A 21,583-nucleotide genomic window follows, 5' to 3' on the forward strand; every position below is an offset into this window, starting at 1 on the left:
ATGGAGTATGTCTCTACAAATTAGAAGTACTAATATGTGTTTAAAAATAAGATTTTAAAAATAGCTTTCTGGAATATTGATGTAGTCATTCAGTGTAGGAAGTACTGCTGACTAAGAGGGGCTTTTGCCATTCCAAGGGAAATATATTGGGCAGAAATCTTGATTAGCAGCTACTCAGGGATGAATATTTTTTCCCTGGGAACGAATAGGTCGGTTTGAATCAATTGATGCAGAACAGTGTTTGTTAGTATTTGAAATAACTCTTGTACACCCATTTCTTTGTCATTTTTCACCCACCTGTCATCCCGTTGGCCACATCATAACCACAATCACCACATATCCTGGAAACAATAAGAAAAGAGCAGCCCTGGGCAGTATTCCACAGATACCCTGGTCCTCTGGCATCACCACCTCCTGCTTTGACTTTCACCATCTGTATTTAGAATGCTCTCACACCTTCCAGGAGTGTTTTGTGGGTGAGATTCCTAGATGAAACACTTGAGGTTCTTGGCTGAGGTCTGTTGTGACAAGAGTGAGCTCTTCCTCCCCACCCACAGCCACAGTTTTGCTCTGAGTCTACATGGCCTGTTGGGGGCATCAAAGAACTAAAGCTTGAGCTCAAGAGAGAGTCCTAGCCTCCTCTTGATACATTCCCAGGGTCCTCACCCAGTTTTATGCTAGTGAATGGATCCTGTATCAGGTACTTTTTTAACATCAAGGATAAACTCACAAACACTTTCGTTTTTAACCTTGTTGCACTTGAAGACCATAAATTTCCGAGACTCTTATAAAAATCTGATTTACAAAATCTAGGAGGAAGAGTGGATGATATATATATTAAACCTGCTGAATATCTCAGACTAAAAGTCACTTTTAAATGCCCCCATTCCTTTTTGGAGTATGTTTTCTCCACAAAACTCAGAAACATGAAAGGGTGACCAAAGAAGGGTGGGATCTAAAGCCTTGTCTCCTGTTGGGCTCCCATATGTGTCTTCTCTGTTACCCTTTTGACAGTTGGTGGCTTGTTCTCAAATACCACTTTGTTTCTTGGCCACCCAGAGCTGGTCTTCTCCCCTCCTGCTGGCCTGTCCTTACTCTTGGCCAGTAGTTCAAAGATTGGTATCAGGAATGGATGAAAAGCACAGTTCAACTTGGTAGGCTATGTTCCAGGGGTGGGGTTGACTACTTGTAGAGAGAGCTTGGTTTATGTGAGGGGGGATTCCACTATGCCAGGGAAATAGCCTGGAGTAATGAGTACAGTTTACTGGTCTGTAGCTTCCACTTCCTGAAGTCCCCTTGGTGAGAGAGAGCCTCACAGATAAAGCACTGTTGAGTGTCACGTCCACCTGTATGTGGATGGATCCTTTCTGGTTTTTATTAAGTTTTTATTTTTAATTTTTTATATCTTCATCTATAAGTGGAACATGACTCACCTCACAGAAAATCCATGCACAGAAAAGAGGGACAGATAATACAGTGCTAAGATCCCAAGCATCATGCCTTAATCTGACCTGAACATAAAAGGAACCTCAGAGATGTGAGTCCTGTAAGGTTTCATTTAACGCAGTGAAGGGTTAGACCAGTTAATAACAGCAAAGTGCTTACACAAGTTTCATGTGTGGAGTGTGGCAGCAGATTACCCAAATACCAGATGAATTCCAAAGCCTTCTGAATCCGTTTCAAGTGTTATTTGCCCTGCCTCTGGAACCTAGAGGCTTGTACTTACATTTGAGGAGATGGCTAGCTTTTCCATTGACCTGGCCATGGGTGCCCTGCCATGGTCAAATCACCAGGCCACCTGGGCAGAGAGAAACTGAGGAAGGAGCAGTCTCAGGAACAGAGTCCAAATTGTTAACCACAAAAAAAAGAGGAGGAATAATAACCTCTAAGTCTGCTTTTACTAAGTGTCCTTATCTGAAAAACAGATGAAAGAAAAAGCGAAGCTTCTCTGTTTTGACGCTCATGTTCCTGGTTCTGTGACATTAGCCCTTCATTTTTAATATCATTTATATCTGAAGCCGTGTGGCTTCTTTCATTCATGTGATAATTGCTTGAGGTTTAAATGAGTTGATACATGGAAAATGCCACAGAAGCTTCATGCAAAAATGCTAACATACAGTAAGTGCTAGATGAGTTTTGCTGTTGTCATCACCAGCTTATCACTTGAGAGGTCATGAACAACCTTGAGCTGTTCGTGCAAGAACCACGTATGGTCAGAAAGACTCTTATCTTTTTATGATCAGAAAAATTTATTCTGATTTTTAGTTTGTTCAAAGGAAAGGGGAGGGAACTCCACTGGTTTTTAACTTAATTCTCTTCTAAAACCAATTATTGTCTTCAACTAGTTCTTACTAATATCAGATAGGATTAATATTCGCTAAAAGCCCACTGTACTTTAAAGGAGTTTATGGAAAGCTCTGGGAAAGAGAGTCTCCACAAAAAGATGACAGACTGGGCTCCCAAAAGTCCGCACAAAATGGTGCTATCGAACATTTACTGCATTTCCAGCCTCACGGGCAGCCTTCCCATCCCAGAAATCCTGTAGAAACAAAGGAAAACACATAGAAAACTGATGTACAAACCAAGATTCCATATCAGAGGATAACTGTCCCAAAGACTAGAACACTTGCTTTGGCCTGTATGGCACGTACTCTTCCAGTAGTCAGTTCTAAATGGGAAGTTGATGCACAGTCACTCGAAGAGCTCGGAACTGAGAAAATTTGGAAATACATACATTGGCTAAGGTAGTCTTGCAGTTTACCAATAAATGTTTATTGGGTGACTAGTGGGTGGCAGACAGTGAAGAAACAAAATGATGAAGACCGTCCCTGTTTCAGAGGCTCCGATGATCCAGTTGGGAAGCTGTCTACATAGTTAGATACTTTCAGTATATACCAGTGCATGCAGTGATGCATGCTTTTATTCAGTCAGTCAACAAATGTTCATTCCATGCCCGTGGCATGCCGGATGCACATGATACTAAACAAGACAGACAAGGTTCCTGCTCTCTCATAGTTAGCCTTCTATCAGGGGAGGCAGGAAAGAACAGGTGATCAAATAAATAAAATAATTACATTGTGACTATCATTGTTAAGGACATGAATGTGATTAAAGTTGGGTGATGTGAGCAAAAGGACCTCTCTCGGGCTTTCACAGTGGAAGTAGGCAAGATTGATGCGTCCATCAGGACCCAGCATCCCTTTGGTTGCAGGAAACACTAAGAGAAGTGGAGATTATTGGGTAATACAGTAGACTTCAGGCATGACGTGACATAAGGGCTCAATGTCATTGGACCCCATCCCTCTTCATTGTCCGGTTCTGCTTTGTCTGGGCTGGTTTCTCTCCCAGGCAGGCACCCTCTCCCAAGACATCAACATAGCTGAAGCAGGTCTGGGCTCCTCACTGAAATAAATGGAAAACAAAGGACTAATCTTGCCAGCAGTGTGAGCAAAGATCGAAAGTCTTTCTTTAGTTGACTTAACTTGTCCACAGGCTCACAGAAGAACTACTAGTCATTGTACCCCTGGACCAAGGGAAAGGTTTTAGACTGAGCCATGTTCTGACATTCAAGCCAAGGCAGTATAGCCATTCACCTCTGAGGCATTATATCTCTGTGGGCAGCCCTCCCCTCATCTGCAACATGGGGGTGGCCATAGGGCTTGTCTCCCAGATACCACGAGAAAAGCATCCCAAGCAGAGTAAATAGCAAGTATAAACCTCAGAAGTGGACAGGGGCCTGATGTGTTTGCCCACATGCTGGGAGTGGGGAAGGTGGAGGGTAGAGGTGGAGGAGGGGAGAGAGCTGGCAGGTGCAGCTCGGGGTTTGAAGGGTTGGGAGAGCCAACCATGTTTGTTTTCTCTGCTTCCTCTTGAAGACATAGCCCCAGGAGGTCGTGCACAGAACTCCCAGCCTGGGTCCTTACCACCTTACTTGGAGATAGGGGATGGGATGGGAAGGGGAGGTGCTTCAATGCCCACCGCCAGCATTTACCCTGATGTTTGTATTGCTGACTGAGACCATGACTTGTGAGGGGCAGATTCTCTCTCCAGCTTTGTTAATACCACCGGTCAGCTTACCATCAAGACACCCTGGCCTAGGAGTAGAGCTGGTGTTATCCAGGGTGACTTTTCAGGTTGGCGCTTTGATCCATTTTGTGTCAATGTTATCATTGAACATCTAGCTGGATGGTGTCACTGCCTTTACATTCAAGATTTTGGGTGATGCCTCACTCTTGGCCCAACTGAAGGAATCTCTCCAGTCAAGTCTGTTTGGCAGGGTATGAAATTTGAAGTAGGTTATATAATCTCAACAAATTATGTCTATGTTGCATTAATAACCAACTATCCATGTTAAGGGATCTGTTAGAGAATTACTTTATCATGTAGGTTTTGAGAGCCAGATTCAATTTAGTGAATTTTAATAATAGTGTTTTTTTAAGAATAATTTTTGAAGGGGGTGAATTGCACATATGAAAAGAATTCCTCACTCCCTTATATTTACGGTTAGGTTGTATATCTGTGTGTACATCACATATCTGTTTTTAATCTCTGCAAATGTTAAGTACTAGATCAAAAAATAATTCTTTTCATAAAACATATTCGGTCCAGGTTTGAAGTCGATTAAGGAAGCTTGTTTGGGAAACTTACAAATGCTCTTAGACTTGTTTCCTCTTGCCTTTTACTTTATTCTGGAAATTGCAACATTTAGCCCTTCACCGTTTAATTTAAAAGGATTGCCTATTTTCTTAAATGCTTAAGGAGGGAAGCAAGTTGCAGTTATTGATTCTTCTCTGCATGTATTCCGTGAAAGCTGGATTTGCTCCTTCCCCAGGGAGCATACCCCCTGAACTGCATGCTTGCTGGTGACAGCTCGGACCTCTGATACATAACCAAAGACCTTGCCTAATATCCTTGCAACTGCTCGGGGAATTTTTATTAAGTAAAAGCATCATTAGAGTAGACAGGATGATGAAGTTTAATGAGCATCTTTTGTGCATGAGATTGTTAGTTTTGCTCTGCAGAATCCTCATTTCTCCCCTCCGTTGGGGCAGACAATGAGTCTAGGATGTATGGGGCATTTAAAAATCTGCTTTATATTTCTTATTTTTGTATAGCTTAATATCTGTCTTAGGCCATCTGTAAATTCCTTTTGGCTATTTTCATGGATTTCAAATGCATGTTTCATACTTGGCTTTACACTGTGTGTTGGGGATGCAGAAGAGCATTTGAGCAGAGAGTTGTAATAGAGAAAAACGTGAGAGACACAGACTGCCGTTAGTGAGCTGCGTGGAACCGTCTCGTGGAGGTCTGATCTCAAAAAAATCATTGCCTTTTGAATTAATGAGATTTCTCCCAGGAATATGGTAACTATTAATTTTTTTTCCTTCTCTAAGATTCAGCAATTTCTGTGCTAAGGTTCTGTCACCAGCCCCTCATAGCTGCTAGATAGGATAAATAAAGATATTGCAAGATGCTTATTAATAATCTAGGCTTCACACTTTGTCCGCAGCTTTATTTGTGGAGATTTTAAATTTAGCACCCCACCATAAGATTACAGATTATAAACAGAATTATTTCTCTCCATTATTGTCACTGGCCATATAACTTGGATTTTCAAATTGGTTCTTTTCTTGGTCTGTATAAGGACTTTCCATGGAAACACCCAAAACAACAGGAGGGAGGCATATGACATGAGCAAATGACTTAAGAGCAGCATATTGTACCTCTCATATACCTGGCATTCTGAAACACAATATTTACATAGCGCACAATGTGCTTCTAGCAGTGCCTTGAGTATACAGACTACAAAAGAAGTGAACTCTGCAGTCTCCACCCTCAAGAAAATGGTAGGCTTATTAAGAAGACAAATCTGAGAAATCTAAAAAAAGCAGGGAGACAAGATAATTCAGTGCATTTAGAGCTCGAACTTTGGAGTAATTGTCTGGGTTCGATTTGGGCCTAAACTTGCTAAGCCTCAGTTTCCTCCTTTGAAAAACGAAGAAAAGCTCCTTCTTCCTTCAATTGTAGTGACAGTGAATGCCGAATGACTGGTAGCCGAAACTGTAACATGTCATTATCACGGCACTCTGCCGGTACTTCGAAACAACAAGCCAAGAGTGGGAACCTGTGTTATCATCAAGAACTTAATGGTGAAATCCTGATAAATCCCATAGTGTTTCGTGAAGGCAGAAATTGGGTTGGGGGGCGAAAGCTCTGAGAAGCCTAAAAATATGGATAGGATCTGAATGGCAGAAAAGGAAACAGGCCAAAAGGAGTGCCGCCTGGCCGGACGGGCTAATTCCAGGTCTCAGATCGATTTAGCACCATTTTATTTTTCAAACACACGAATGAGCCCAAGCCAGTCTGACTGCTGAAGCACTTGCAAGGTAGACCGTGTGCACATATGCCCATTTTCCCTTGAAGGTAACATTCTGGAAAGAGAAGGGACTCTGAGGCTAGTCAGGTACTAGGCGGCAGAGCTCACCCTCGGTTCCTCGTGACTGCACCCTGCCTTCCTCCGCACCAGCCTTACTGTGCTCAGATGTGCTAGAGGACAGAGCCATGAGTTTGGCTGAGCTAAGCATTACACGACACATTCTGTGGCTGCTTTATGTCACCACCAGGCTAGGCACATGACCCGGTGAGCAGTGGATGCCGTTTTCCACGGGTAAACCCAGGAGAGATGATCCTGCCAGTTATGGGACACAATGGAGGAGGGAAGCGACTCATTATAATAATCTTAATGCCCATTTGATGGGTCCTATGTTAGGGTAGGAGAAAAAGAACAGATAAAATCGTAAGTTGATGAAAATCAGAATAAGCACCATAAAGTGACTAATTAATCCACTGAGTTATGACCCTTTTGAGAAGCTGTTGAAAGCTGTGTTTTCCTTCTGCTGAAAAAACATGAGGTTTTTTTTTTTTTTTTTAATAAGATTGTATTTATTTGAGAGAGAGTGTGTGTGAGTGAGAGAGCAAGAAGGAACGGGTGAAAGGCAGAGGGAGAAGGAGAAGCAGACTCCGCACTGAGCAGGAAGCCCCAACGTGGGTCTCAGTCTCGGGATTCAGGGTCATGACCTGAGCCAAAGGCAGATGCTAACCGACTGAGTCATCGATGTGCCTCAAAACACATAGAGCTTTGCTTGGAATTTCAGATACTTCCCTGGTCCCAGGCTGAGAATTTCAGAGGAAGCGCCACTCAGACTTGATTTATGTGATCACCGAAAAAAAGAGGCAGATGTCAAAACGACTTCAATGTTTTGATCCTCAGGATCTGGAGACATAGAGGGACAAGGGACAGGCCTGTGTGAGGTCGGGGTAGGGAACTGTTCTGTGCTCCATTCAGTTGGGTTTAATAGCTTGGCGTCCAAGCGGGAACAAGGCATAGCAGGGCCCGAAGATGGCAGTGGCTCAGGGAGTGGGGGGCCGAAGGTGCCGCTCAGAGGTAGTCACTGAGGCTGTCAAGTTAGATGTCCCCTCTATGGAAGAGAAAACAAAGATAGAAGCAGAATCAGGAGGACTGACGATGTGTCCAAAGGAGACACTAAGACCCAAGATGATGCATTGCCAGCTGAGAGGGGAAATTTTCACAAGGAATGGGGTGGACCCGCTATGGTCTTCTGCTGCAGCCCTGAAGGGATCAAGGGTCTTGAAGACAGCCTTGGATCCAGAAGAAACCAGAAGACTCCTTTAGATTTTTTCCCCACAATGAAAATGTCCCTAATCAATAAAAGTTACCTATTAGTAAGAGAAAAGCATGCGTAATCACACTCCCTAAGATTAGTTGCACACTTTATTCTGATTCTGGTGGGCTGCAGTTTTTTTTTTTTTGGTTTTTTGGTTTTTTGTTTGTTTGTTTGTTTTGTTTTGTTACTGCAGTCCTCAATGTCAATGGCAGTAGCGTTCAGTCGCTTAAAGTGGCTCGTGTGCAGGCGGCTTTCACAGGATGCATCTGAATTGATCAGTCAGATGACCCCGGCTGCCCATGGAATCATTTCACAAGGCTTCCTCCCGAAGTGGCCTTCAGCAGGAATTCAGCGGGCGGCTGCTCAGGGCAGGGCCCACTCCCGCACAGACGAGAACAGAGAGTCCCAGGAGGGGGCTGGGGGGCTGCTGGCTTGCTCATCTCCCACAGCGGATGAGACACTTCGCCTTTCAGATTCTCTTCAGTGACGGAAGCAGGCTCTTCAGACTCCTGTGCGTAACAGAACCTTGCCTGTCACTTTGGATTGTTCTTTGTTGGTTTTTTCCCCACCCCTTAATCATCTTTCAGTTACCCTCTGTCTACCTCCAATGTCAGGGGAGAGAAGAGTTTCTAAGACTCCATGGCATCGGGTGCCTCCACTTTATGGGTTGAACATTTTGTTCGCCAGCAGCTGCCGCACTGCTGGTGACCTTGAGCCACTCCCTTTGTTGCCACTCTCAAGTTGGCAGGGCCAGATTACTGGGCCCCCGGAAGCCTCCTCCCTCTTCAGGCACAAAAGGGCAAAGCCACATTCCTGGCTCTGTTAGGTGCTCAAAGGCAACATGAAAGAAACTGGCCAGCTTAGCCCGAGTCTTAGACCCTTGTGAGAGGTGAAAGGTGTCAGCTGCTGTTCTGGAACATCTGCTGAGTACCTGCACAGACAGGTCCTCCCATATCTGGTTTACTCTTCGTCCAAGCCCTACGAGGTAGCTAGCCGCTTTCCCAGAGCCACAGGTCATTGAGGGCGAGCAGGGTGCCGCAATGCAGAGGTGAGGGAAGCCCCAGAACTGTTGTCTGGGGACCCCCAGGGCAGGGCGCTGTGAGCTCCTGGAGGGCAGGACAGAGGCCGCTAAGGAAACATGCTGGTTTGGGAAGGACCTTGTGCCAGGGTCTGAGGGATGACTGGGATCTTCCCAGGTGGAGGTGGAAGCAGATGGAACAAGAGAGCCTGTCTTCACTAAGACTGAGGGAGACGTTTGTCATGCGAATGCGGGGAGGATATGGGATCTGGAGGACAAAAGCCATCCTGAAGGCTGTGACTGTATTTAGTCATGTTTCTTATCTTCTTTTATGCTGTTTTGACATCTTGGAGGTCTTGCTGGCTAGGGAGAGACTGGCCTTTCCAGGGCTAGCTTAATTCCTAGAGATAACAACCAACTAACCTGCCAGCCTGTCTTTGATACATAAACCACCCAATCCAAACGACCTCGACCACCTCCATCCTGGAACTCCCACACACACACCAGGCCAGTATTTCCCCTGCCCTAAACCACCCCAGGGCCCGATCCCATACAACTGGAGACCACCCTGATCTCGAGTGCCTGGAAATTATTCAAACTGTCCAACCCTAAATTCACTCAAACCCACCCATCCCTTCCCATGAAACCACCATGAAGGACCTGGGTCCTGCTCCCTGCTTTGTTTCTTCTGTCTCCTAACTGACCCTGGTACTTCCCCTCCTAGCTGGCCTGTGTGGCGGGGCATGCCCCCTCCTCTTGGGAAACTGCTTTCAATGGCATTGGCCTCTCCACGTCGCATGCAGTCAGTCACCTCTAGAAGTTAAATCTTAGGTTCATTCAAAACATCCGCCAGGGCATTAGCTTCAGAGAAGAGCGGGCAGGGATCATCCCGTCCAACTATAGCAGAGAGGAGACCATTTGCCTACGTGTTCTCTCTTCTTCTGGTAGAAACAGCACCCTTTTTCCTTTGGGGCACACTTTTTTTTTTTAAACTCAGTTTTTAAACTTTTCCTTCTTTTCAATGACCTGCTGCCCCCCAGAAAGTCTCCTTTTTTTTTTTTTTCTGCCAAAGGTAAGCAGATGCCTCATTTCTCTGCCCTATGGAACCCAGAAAGGTTCATGTACTATATCATCAGTTCCCTGTTGTTGTTGTTGTTGTTGTAATAACAAAGTGCCGTGAACTTGGTGCATGAAAACAAACCAAATATATCCTCTTAGAGTTCTGGAGGTCAGAAGTCTGAAATCAAGATGTCTGCAGGGTTGCAGCCTTCTGGAAGCTCCAGAGAAGGCCCTTCTTTGCCTCTCTAGTTTCTAGAGGCTGCCTGCATTTCTTGCTGGAAGCCCCCTTCCTCCAGTCTTCAAAGCCAGCATGTAACAGGTTTAGATCTGACTCTCACCTTTCTGCCTCCCTCTTAGGAGGACCCTTGTGATGACACTGAGCCCACCCAGAAGATGCAGTGTAGTCTTCCCAGCTCAAGAGCCTCAATCAGTCACCTCCACAGAGTCCCTTTGTGATATCATATGTTCACAGGTGTCAGGGGGCATTACTCTGCTTCCACACTTCCTTACCAAATGGAAACCCCCCAGCTAATCACTGGTAGAGCCGGGAACAGCACCCCCACTCAGACTTCGGACCCTAAAATGCTCATCATTAACTGCTGTGCCCCAGTGATGTCTCCATGTGGGAACGGCCACCGGGTAAAGCCCCACTCTCACCTGCCCGCTCAGCTGGAGGGTAAGGGATCGGTGGAGGGCACAGCAGCATCTGGGCCTTGCCAGTGACTTACTGAGGAAGGGAGGAGGTGCCTTTAGCTCTGCCCTAGTTGCTTTCTCCCAAGAGGATTAAAATCTTCCAGGGATGCTTGGGGATTTGGCATTGATAGAAAATATCATGCAATTTTTTTTTCAGAGGAAAGAGCCCTAAAGAAGTAATCATATAATTATCTTTATTTAATCCCTCCAACTACAACCCCACATCAGTCCTGATTTTCATCAAGCATCCACTGATCACTTCCAGGAGGCATACCAGGTGCTAGGCTTATTTAACTACTGCAACCACCATTCTAAGAAAAAAGCATGGTTTTTGTTTTGTTTTAACAAAAGAAGAAACTGAGGCACTGCGAGAGGGATGTGAGGGATGCTAATGATTTGCCCAGAGTCAGCAGCTTCGTAAGTTGCAAGAGGGGGATTTAAACACCAAGTCCCGGAATGCCATCTCTGATCTGGCCCCTTTGTGGTGACTTGCTGTGTAGCCCAGGAGGTCCAAGCACAGTGGGGCCTGACTATAAAAAAGGCAGACATGGAAACATTGGACCTTTCTAGTCGCTTCCTAACCAAAGGAGCCTTGCTGAGTTCCAGACGGCTTTTGCACCCCCTTCTGAAATGACTTGGCTGGATTACCACCATCAGGCCCAGCGGAACCCCCGCCTCTTCTCGGAAGGCCTCCGTGCCCACCTTGGCTCTTGCTCCTTCAGGATGTGACACGTGGGCCCCTGTCAGATCTTCTTTTCCCTCCTCTGACGTCTTATTTGTGTCGCTCTTGCCGGATTTCCCAGCTCACGCGCTGCGGAGCTGTATTTCTGCAGAGTTTTGTAACCCTTAAGGTTGGATGCTATCTGTGAGGAAGAACAGGGATATTTTTTCCCTTCCAGGGGTCAGGGTTGGGGAAATAGAGGAGAGCTGCCTGAGGCTGGAAAGAAGCTGGGAATGCACAGACCAGAGTCAGGCCTTTGCTGTGTGCTGGAGGAGCTTGCAGAGCAGAGGCCTCTGGGGACACCACCCTGCTGTGTTAGCAAGAAGGAAGCTGTGTCCTCGGAGCGGGGGAAGGGCCGGGGCCGTTACAGGGGAAAGCATGTTTCACGGCATGTGTTGCTAAAGCCGAGGAGATTAATGGAGGGGTCTGCTTTGGCTGCTTCTTTAACTGTTTGACACATCTGGGAGAGAGGCAGCAGGGGTGAGGTGGGGGGGGGGGGATGTCCCCAGATGATAGAGAACAGTCTTGCCCTCGCAAGATGCTTAATCACCTCTGTGGAGCCCTTTTTGCCATGTAAGCGGATAGTCACAGGTTCCCAGGGTTGAGACAGCAACTGCAGGAGCCCTAGGTTAGCTGAAATTACCTCTCCATGGAAACCCAGGGGTTCCTTTCCTGGGATCCAGGACTCAGACTTCAGGGGGATCAGTGGCCCTTTTTAAAGCGTAGGGGATGGGGCCTTACATGGATTTAAAGATCCATTTTCCTGGGTGACAACCCTCCTGGGGACAGAGGTGTTTCTCTGATGGGGGCACAGGGTGGTTCACTGTCAGGCTGTGCTACCACCTTAACCTGGGAGATGGTCCCTCCTTTACCTGGAGACATTCCCAGCACCTGGCCAGACCTACATCCTCTGGCTCGTAGGTCAGTGCCACCAGCTCCACAGTCTGCATTCTGAACTCCATGTGAGCAGAGACCCATCTTCGTGGCCATGTTGGTAGATCCTGCTCAGAACACTTCTGGGGAGACTTGGAAGCCTCTGAAGAAGATAGACCACATTGTCGCCTATCAGCTTCCCCTACTGCTTGACCAGCTGGCCAGCCCTGTGTGCGTGGTCCAGCCTTTGGCCCGCCAACCCACGGTGTCAGTGTCCTCGAGCATCCATGTATGCCACCAGTTTGCCTGGCAAGGTGCAACTGTCAAGAGAGGTAGGAGTTCCTTAAGTGGACTCTAGAACAAGGGACATCCTGTCCCAGGAGGTTAGTCTTTGTGTCATCCCCCCCTGCAGGTGGCATAGGGCGATTGCAACCAGCCGATCAGGCGTTGCCTTTCCTCCGGAAGAACAGAAACACACTCCAGGCTCTCTCTGGGACATAGTAATATCAATAAGAGGAGTTAAGGTTGAGCTGAATTTATTTTAGGGCGGCTTTTAATTTTGTTTAATCAGAATTACTCATAAATTATCGATTAATTACTATCTGCTGTTGGGTTCAATCCTCTCAGCCACAAGCTAGCTTCGCTCTGCGATGAATGCCATCCACGGTAATTGTCGGGTACTTTGTCAACATTTAATCAGCGGCACTTATTAACGTGGCAGTGATGTGTGGTCGCCACCCCAGTGCTATCAATCACGTGTGAGCAGCTGGAGCAGGCCTGGACACCGCTGCTCCCTGTCACATTATCCAGCCCCTGGGCTTTTCTGGCTGGGCATGGTGTTCACTTCTCACTAAATGGACACTGTGTCTCTTCAGTTCGACCCGGCTTTTGTCATCGTCCTAAACACATCGACTTACACACTCATAGCCATTCGAGCTTCATGCTGGAACAGCTGGGCTGGGTATTGCCGGTTCTCAGTCCCAGATCTTCCTCTGGTGTCCTCGCACTCCGCCCAGCAAATGTGAAATTCCAGGACACCTGTCCAGAACTGACTCGTGTGCTGTGTGCTGCGTGTGAGAGCTTATATTCTTCACTAGAACGTGTGACCTGGACAAAGCAGGAGTGATCTTTCAGTTTTCTTTGGCTTCCTGAATATTTCTGGAAATTAGTCTGTTCTTTAACGCCCTGCTAATAAAAGCTTGTCCTGTGTTAACAAACTGGATCTCACCCTTTCTCCCTCTCTCTTTGCAGCCTGTACGGCAGACACATGCAAGCAAACCCAGAACCGCCAAAGAAAAATAATGACAAATCGAAAAAGATCAGCCGGAAACCACTGACAGCCAAGAACAAATAACGGGTTGGCCTGGGCTGGACTTCTGGTTGCCTTTCTCATTATCACTCGCGCTCCCCGCCACCGTGTCCCACAAGTAAATGCCATGTGTGTGCTGCTTTCTCTCCTCCTAGCACTTACCACTTTACCTTCCAAATGCTTTTGGTAGGTGGTAGACTTTTATGAATTCTTAAAGCTGTTTCCATTTGTTTGCTTAAAAATGCCACAGGCAGGAAACAAAGCTCTAATTCAACTGCAAATTCCATAGTAGGCACGGGAGTTCCGTTCCCTGAATAGATGTTCACAAAGTTGCATATTATCAAAAGAATAATTAAAATCATGTGATCACTTAAATGTCACAGTTAACACTGTTCATTCTTGTGCTCATTCACATGACTTGTTATTTTACTTTGTTCTAAGCTTTCTATAAACATTGGGATATTGTGTTAAATCACAAATAATTTTTAATAAAATCTTGAATTTGTATCACACGTTGCTTCTTGAATAAAAAAGCGTCTCATCTTAGGGTACACACATTTTTGTTTTTTGGGTTTTTTTTTTCCACCCAAATTATCCCATCTGGATTGTATTGGTTGTAGATGGTAAACTCTGAAGCGTTCTGGGGAGAGAAATGCAAAATTACATCAGAGTTGGTTTCTTCTCACATTGATTTGTCAAGTTGTTTTTTTTTTTTTTTTCCTTTGAAGACTGTTTCTAAATTAGGAAGAAGCAGAAAAACAAATCTCTGGGAAACTCTGCCAAAGGATTTTGGAAAGCAGCATTTCTTAGCTGAAGAAATGGTGACTTCTGCCAGTGGCTGGTAGACAAAAGTTGTGAAACGGAGAGAGAAAAACTCAAGTATGTTTCTTGTCACTGCAGAAAATCTGCTCATAGCACAGCATTCTTCTGCGTGACTTCGATGGTGCCAACACAGTTGTGTGAACATGCACACCCCACCCCACACCCAGGGTAGAAACTGCAGCTGCAGAGTCATTAAACAATCAATTGTGTAGCATCTGTGATAGGCAGCTTTGTTCTTACCAACAGTAATATGGATGTAAGTGAATATAAACCCAAGCAGCATTCTTGTGCTAAGAGGACTGCCAACACCCAGTGCCTTAACAAAAGGACTGTGGGGACGTAACATCCTCAGACGGATTGTGGTCTGCTTTCCCCTGTATCCTCTCCTTTCTGTGTCACAGTAGAACCACCAAGACCAGGATCGCTGGAATTCTGGAAGAAGCCAGAATCAAAACACAACAACAACAAAATCCTGATTTGCGTGGGAGATGGGCTTTGCATTGAAGGAGAAAGACCACCGATCAAGATCTACACTTTCTGGAAAAGTTCCTGGTAGACCATTCCTGTGGACTAAGGAATCCCCCCAGGTGCCACCTCCTGTTTGGGGTTAGGGTCGACTTAATTTCTCTAGGTGCAACCTTTGCCTCAGCCTGGATTTTTTAGATTGGTTTTTAGCTCATGAAATTGCAGGAAGAAGAACAATGCCTCTGCTGTTGTTGAGGAAAGACTTTGTCTAAAATTGAACCAGCACCAAAGCATTAGTAAAAATATCACAATATACTCTGAGGAAAATTTTCTTTAAAAGATGAACACTCTTGATAGAAATATGGGCAATACACATAAATTCACAGAGAAGAAGTATCTCTAAGGAATGTGAAAAAACATCCAAACTCACTAGTAATCAAAAAAGTACAAATCAAACCAAAAATAAAAATGTGTAACAATGAGAAATGTGCAAATATTTTTTTTAAGGCAGTAGTTAGTGGTGGGGAGTAACACGAGACAAACATTCTTATACACTGCTATTGGGAATATAAATTTCTCTCAGAGAAGGTGGTATAGCAATTTGACAGTATGTAGCAAAATCTTAAAATTTTGTGTACTCTGACCCAGAAATTTTATTTCTAGGAATTTATCCTGAGGACATTATCAGAGATGCACACAGAGAGCTATATTTGAAAATTGCCCTTATAGCTTTTTACACAGTGGAAACATGGGGAAAAGCAAAGAGCCACCACGGGAAGAAGGGTTAACAGCAGTGTGTTTACATGACAAACTTTTATGAAGACATTAAACTTTATAGAACAGTATCTGAGGGCAAAAGGGAGATAATCCTATCATCCAGTTAAGTAAAAAAGTAAACTTTAAAAAACTATATGGTCCTCCCTGTGTAAAAAGGAAATTGTGTTTGTAATATGTGCAGAAAAATTAAACGGACCAGGATTTTATGCCTGGTAAATCATCTCTCTCTGGTGGGTTAAGATTTTTTTTTTAATTTTATTTTTTGAAATTTGTTCTAATTTTTATTAAGTTTTTAACTTTAATTCCAGTATAGTTAGCATACAGTGTTGTATTAGTTTCAGCTGTACAATGTGGTGATTCAACAATTCTGTACGTTACTCAGTGCTCATCATAAGTGTGCTCTTATTCCCCTTCACCTATTTTTTATTATAAATACTTATTCTTTAAATTTTCCATAGTGATTATGTATACTGTTGTAATCAGAAAATATTAAGTATTTGTTTTCAAAATGAAATGGGTATATTATGCAATCCAGAAAGTAATATATATTTGAATTCAAGCATAATATAAAATCTCAGGGTGGTGGGTTTCTTTTTCTTTTTTTGTCACTAAAGTAGGTTTTTTGTGTTTTCATACATATTTTAGTTACTTGGTGCCCTGATTAACATCTTATCCACAGTTCAAAGGGTGGTTTTTTTTTTTATAACCCAGTTTTACTGAGATACAGTTGACATACAGCACTGTGTATTCTTAAAGTGTACAGCATCATGATTTGACTCATATATTGTGAAATGATTACCACAATAATTCAGCATTCATCATTTCATATCGATTAAAAAATGTATATTTCTCCTTGTGATTAGAACTCAGGATTTACTCTCCTAACTTTCAAATATACCATACAGCAGTGTTAACTAGAGCCATCATGTTGTACATTCTATCCCCAGGACTTAGCTTATAACTGGAAGTTTGTATCTTTTGACCCTCTTCATCTAGTTCTCCCTCCCTACACCTGCCCTTGGTAACCTCAAAATCTGATCTCTTTTTCTGTGAGTTTTGTTTGGTTTTGTTTTTTTAGATTCCACAAGTTAATGAGATCACATAGTGTTTATTTTTCTCCATTTAATTTCACCTAGCATAATGCCCGTAAGGTCCATCCATGTTGTCACAAATGGCAGGATTTTCTTCTTTTTTTATGGCTGAGGAATATTCCACACAGTAGTATTCCCGTGTGTATATACCACATTTTCTCTATCCATTTATCTATCAGGGGACACCTGTTACTTTCATGTCTTGGCTGTTGTAAATAATGCTGCTGTGAACAAGGGGGTCAGATGTCTCTTCATAGTGTTTTCTTTAGATAGAAGAATTAATGGATAGCTCTATTTTTAATTTTTTGAGGAACCTCTATACTGTTTTCCATAGTAGCTGCATCAATGTATGCTTCTACCAGCCCTCCACAAGGGTTCCTTTTCTTCCCATTCTTACCAGTGTTCTCTTTCACCTTTTTAATGATAGCCATTCTAACAGATGTGAGATGATCTTGTCGTTTTGACTTGTATTTCTCTACTGGTTAGTGATGTTGAGCATCTTTTCTGTTGGCCATTTGTGTATCTTCTTTGGAAAAATGTCTCTTCAGTTTCTTTGCCCATTTTTTTAAAAGATTTATTTATTCATGAGAGACACACAAAGAGAGAGGCAGAGACATAGGCAGAGGGAGAAGCAAGCTCCTCTCAAGAAGCCCAATGTGGGACTCAATCCCAGATCCTGGGATCATGCCCTGAGCAGAAGGCAGACATTCAACTGCTGAGCCACTGAGGTGTCCCTCTTTGCCCATTTTTTAATTGGATTTTTTTGTTGTTCTTGAGGTGTATGAATTATTTATGTATTTTGGATATTAACCTCTTATCAGATACATGGTTTGAAAATATTTTCCCCATTCTGTAGGTTGTCTTTTCATTTTGTTGTTTGTTCTTATCCTGTGCAGAAGTGTTTAAGCTTGATATAGTTCCACTTGTATATTTTTAATTTTGTGGCTTGTGCGTTAGGTGTCAAATCCAAAAAAATCATTGCCAAGGCCCATGTCAAGAAGCTTTTTTCCTATATTGTCTTCTAGGAGTTTCAAGGTTTCTTGCCTTACATTTAAGTCTTTAATTCATTTTCAGTAGTGTAAAATAAGGGTCTAGTTTTATTCTTTTACATGTGGATATCTAATTTTCCCAGCACCATTTACTGAAGAGAACATGTTCTCTACTGGATGCTCTTGGACTCCTTGTCAAGTATCACTTGACCACATATGCATGGGTTTATTTCTGGGCTCTTGATTCTGTTCCATTGGTCTACGTATCTGTTTTTATGTCAGCGCCACACTGTTTTGATTAGCTTAGCTTTATGTAGTTATTATAGCTTTATAATAGAGCTTGAAATCAGAATGTATGATGCCTACCATTTTGTTCTTCTTTCTCAGGATTGCTTTAGCTATTGGGGTCTTTTGTGGTTCCATATATATTTTAGGATTTTTTTCTTCTGCTTCTGTAAATAATGTCATTGGAATCCTGACAGGGATTTCATTGAATCTATAGATGACTTTTGGTAGTATGGACATTTAACAATAAAAATTCTTTCAGACCATGAACATAAGAGACCTTTACATTTATTTGTATCGTCTTTGGTTTTTTTCTTCGATGTCTTACAGTTTTCAGAGTAGACATTTTTGATCTCCTTAGTTAAATTTATTCCTCAGTATTATTTTTGATGCTGCTGTAAATGGGATCAATTTCCTTAATTTTGCATGTTAATCTTGTATACTGCAACCTTACTGAATTCATTGATTAGATCTAACAATATTTTGGATGAGTTTTTTTAGGGTTTTCTATATATAAGATCATGTCATCTACAAGGAGAGCCAGTATTGATACCTTTTATTTCTTTTACCTGATTGCTCTGGCTAGGACTTCCAGTATTATGTTGAATATGAGTGGTAAGAATGGGTACACTTGTTCTTAATCTTAGAGAAAAAGCTTTTAACCTTCTATCATGGAGTATGATGTTAGCTGTAGGTTTTTCATATATACCCTTTATTATGTTGAATATGTTCTCTCTATACCTAATATGTTAAGAGTTTTTATAATGATTGGATGTTGAATAATGTCAAATACTCTTTTGTGTCTATTGAAATGATTATATCATTTTTTTCATTCTATTAATATGATATATCATTTATTGATTTGTGTATTTTGTGTATTTTTTAATATGATATATCATTTATTGATTTGTGTATTTTGAACCATCCTTGCATCCCAAAGATAAATCCCACTTGATCACAGTGAATGATCCTTTTAATGTGCTGCTGAATTTAGTTTGCTAATACTTTATTGAGAATTTTTTCATCCATATTCATCAGAGATACTGGCTTATAGTTTTCTTGTAGTGTCCTTTCTGGCTTTGTTATCAGGGTATTGCTGACCTAGTAAAATGAATTTGAGAGTGCTCCCTCCTCTGATTTTTTGAAAGAGTTTGAGAAGGATTTGTGTTAATTCTTTTTTAAGTATTTGGTAATTCACCAGCAAAGCCATAAGGTTTTGGGCTTTTCTTTGTGAGATTTTTGATTACTGATTTAGTCTCCTTGCTAGTAATTGGTCTGTTTAGATTTTCTATTTCTTCCTGTTTCAGTCTTGGTAGGTTGCATTTTTCTGAGAATATTTCCATTTCTTCTAGGTTATCTAATTTGTTGGCATGTAGTTCATAGTAGCTCCTTTGACCTTTTGTATTTCTGTGGTTTCAATTGCAATGTCTCTCATTTACAATTTTGCTGATTTGGGTCCTTTGATTTTTTTCCTCGTTATCTGGCTACAGATTTGTCAAATTTATTCTTTCAAAGAATCAACTCTAGGGTTTTGTTTTTTTTTTAACTGTAAGCTTATTCATCTTTTCTATTGCTCTCCTCTATCAGTTATTTCTGCTCTGATCTTTATTATTTCCTTCCTTCTGCTAACTTTGGGCTTAATTCTTGTTTATCTAGTCCTTGAGGTATAGAGTTAGGTGCTTTATTTGAAATCTTTTTCAATGTAGGTATTTATTGCTATGTATTTCCCTCCTGAATCTGGTTTTGCTGCATCTCATAAAGGTTGGTATGTTGTGTTTCCATTTTCATTTGGTTCAAAATACTTGGTTTCCCCTTTGACCCATCAGTTGTTCAGGAGACTGTTGTTTAATTTCCATTTATATATGAGTTTCCCAGTTTTCCTCCTATTACTTCTAGTTTCATACCATTATGGTCAGAGAAGATAATTTATTTTAGTCTTCTTTAACTTGCTAAGACTTAAGACACTTTACACTTTTTGGTTGCCTAACACATGGTCTATCCTAGAAAATGTTCCATTGGACCTAATAAGAGTGTGTACTCTGCTGTTGACTGATAAAATGTTCTGTATATGTTTGTTAGGTCCATTTGGTTTATAGTATTGTTCAAATCTCCTGTTACTTTATTGATGCTATCTGGATGACCTATCCACTGTTAAGAATGCAGTATTAAAATCCCCAAATATTATTGTATTGCTGGTTTTTTTTCCTTTTAGCAGTTAGCTTTTGCTTTATATATTTAGGTGTTCCATTGTTGGGCACATGAATGTTTACATTTGTTAAATCTTCATGATGAATTGATCCCTTTATAGTTTTATGATGGCCTTTTTTTTTCTTTTTTTACCATTTTTAGTTTAAAGTCAGTTTTGTCTGCTCTTGGGTTTTCTCTCTGATGTTTTGTACAGGAACAGTTGTTGTTCTGGTGAAGGGGAGCGATGTCAGGAGCAATATATGTTGCCATGTTGGTGATGTCAGTCTCTCCAAAAGGTAGCTTTTTAACAAAAATAACCTGACGTTTTTAGTGCAATGATGAGATCATTTGTTGCTGTAAGTGCCTTGCAGTCTCTGAAGGTAGCCTCTACTCCAGTGCTCCAAAGCTTATATGGGAGCCCATGGATATTTTTTTTATTCCTTGGACTTGTCTTTATGTAAGACATTGGCCTAGCCTATATGCTGGATACCTTAGATAATGTGCAAAATATTTCTGTGTATGTAATTGCATTTGGTCCTTGCAGCTACTTTATGCAATAAGCAGGACAGGATTGTTTAGGAATAAGTTGTATAATGAATCTTAGATCTAGAAAAGAAGTGTTTCTCTTTCTTGGCTAGAAGTTTAGTCTTCTGTTTATCATGAATCCATTGAATTTTTTTTTTTCCAGTTAAGATAGGAGCAAGTAGAAAAGGTGGAAGCAGGAAGAAAGGGTTAGGGTTGAAGAGAGATTCATGGTTAAATTTTTTTTCCTGCAGAGTTACAGACACTTGATCATCTTACTGTGCATTTTGAATCTCTGAGAAGGAGCTAAGGTATTCAGGGTCGTTTGACAGACTCACTCTTTCACTAATCATGGCACCACACTTATCATTGGTGGAACTCCTATAGTCTTCGTTGGATCAAGCAACTGTCCTAGTCACATCAGATTGACTCTGTTGAATAGAAACTATTTAGAAACCACTTAACATAGATGAATCCTCACTGTGATAATGTGGAATAGTTATAGATGAAAATTATATTAATCTAGAAGGAATTCGATTTTCTTAGTCATTGTGTCAATATTAATTGCTAGAAATATAGAACAGAAGTTGACTCTAACTTTCTATGTTTTTACTTTTACTTATACTCATGTTAATATATGAAATAACTTGTATTCAATTGCAAATTAAGTTTCCAGTAGAACTTTATAATCAAAATATCGCACATGTATGCTTCAGAAATTCTTCTGGGCTCTGCTCCCAAAATATAACCAGAAATGCGGACATCACACCATCTTCTTCTACACTGGTCCAGGTACTCTGACTTCTCACCTGGATTATTACAATATCCTACAGTTGGGTTTGTGGCTTTTGCTTCCGCTGTCTTACCTCTGTTCGGCAGTGATCCTTTTAACACAGAAATCAGAACACAATTCTGCTCAGAATCTTCCAGTGGTGTTTTCCACTAACCATGGCCTGCAAGACCATGTGTGATCCGCCTTTCCTCTTTTACTTGTCTCACTTGCTTTATCCCAGCCTCACTGGCTTCAAGGTTCTTACTTTAGGGCCTTTGTGCCTTCAATTCCTTTTCCTAGAATGTTCTCCCAGAT

General features: G+C 42.2%; 2 protein-coding genes across 6 annotated transcripts in view; one reads left to right on the forward strand and one right to left on the reverse strand.

Moving 5' to 3' along the window:
• Nucleotides 1-21,583, forward strand: part of RSU1 (Ras suppressor protein 1) — a 250,560-nt gene that overhangs the window by 181,990 nt on the left and 46,987 nt on the right. For 2 of the 4 annotated variants that reach the window (XM_077897072.1, XM_077897073.1), the window contains one exon: nt 13,301-13,870. The exons of the other annotated variants lie outside the window; for them this stretch is intronic. In XM_077897072.1, coding sequence (XP_077753198.1) covers nt 13,301-13,403 — 103 coding nt within the window. In that variant the 3' untranslated portion in view covers nt 13,404-13,870. Of the gene's footprint in view, nt 1-13,300; nt 13,871-21,583 lie in introns of those variants that run through there. 4 annotated transcript variants of the gene reach the window in all.
• Nucleotides 2,479-21,583, reverse strand: part of PTER (phosphotriesterase related) — a 143,838-nt gene continuing 124,733 nt past the window's right edge. The window contains exon 5 of one of the 2 annotated variants that reach the window (XM_077897068.1): nt 2,479-2,539. In XM_077897068.1, coding sequence (XP_077753194.1) covers nt 2,494-2,539 — 46 coding nt within the window. In that variant the 3' untranslated portion in view covers nt 2,479-2,493. Of the gene's footprint in view, nt 2,540-7,023; nt 7,479-21,583 lie in introns of those variants that run through there. The other variant, XM_077897070.1, reaches the window with a different exon arrangement.

This window comes from Canis aureus, chromosome 5 (genome assembly GCF_053574225.1).
Source record: "Canis aureus isolate CA01 chromosome 5, VMU_Caureus_v.1.0, whole genome shotgun sequence".
In the NCBI taxonomy this organism is placed as follows: domain Eukaryota; kingdom Metazoa; phylum Chordata; class Mammalia; order Carnivora; family Canidae; genus Canis; species Canis aureus.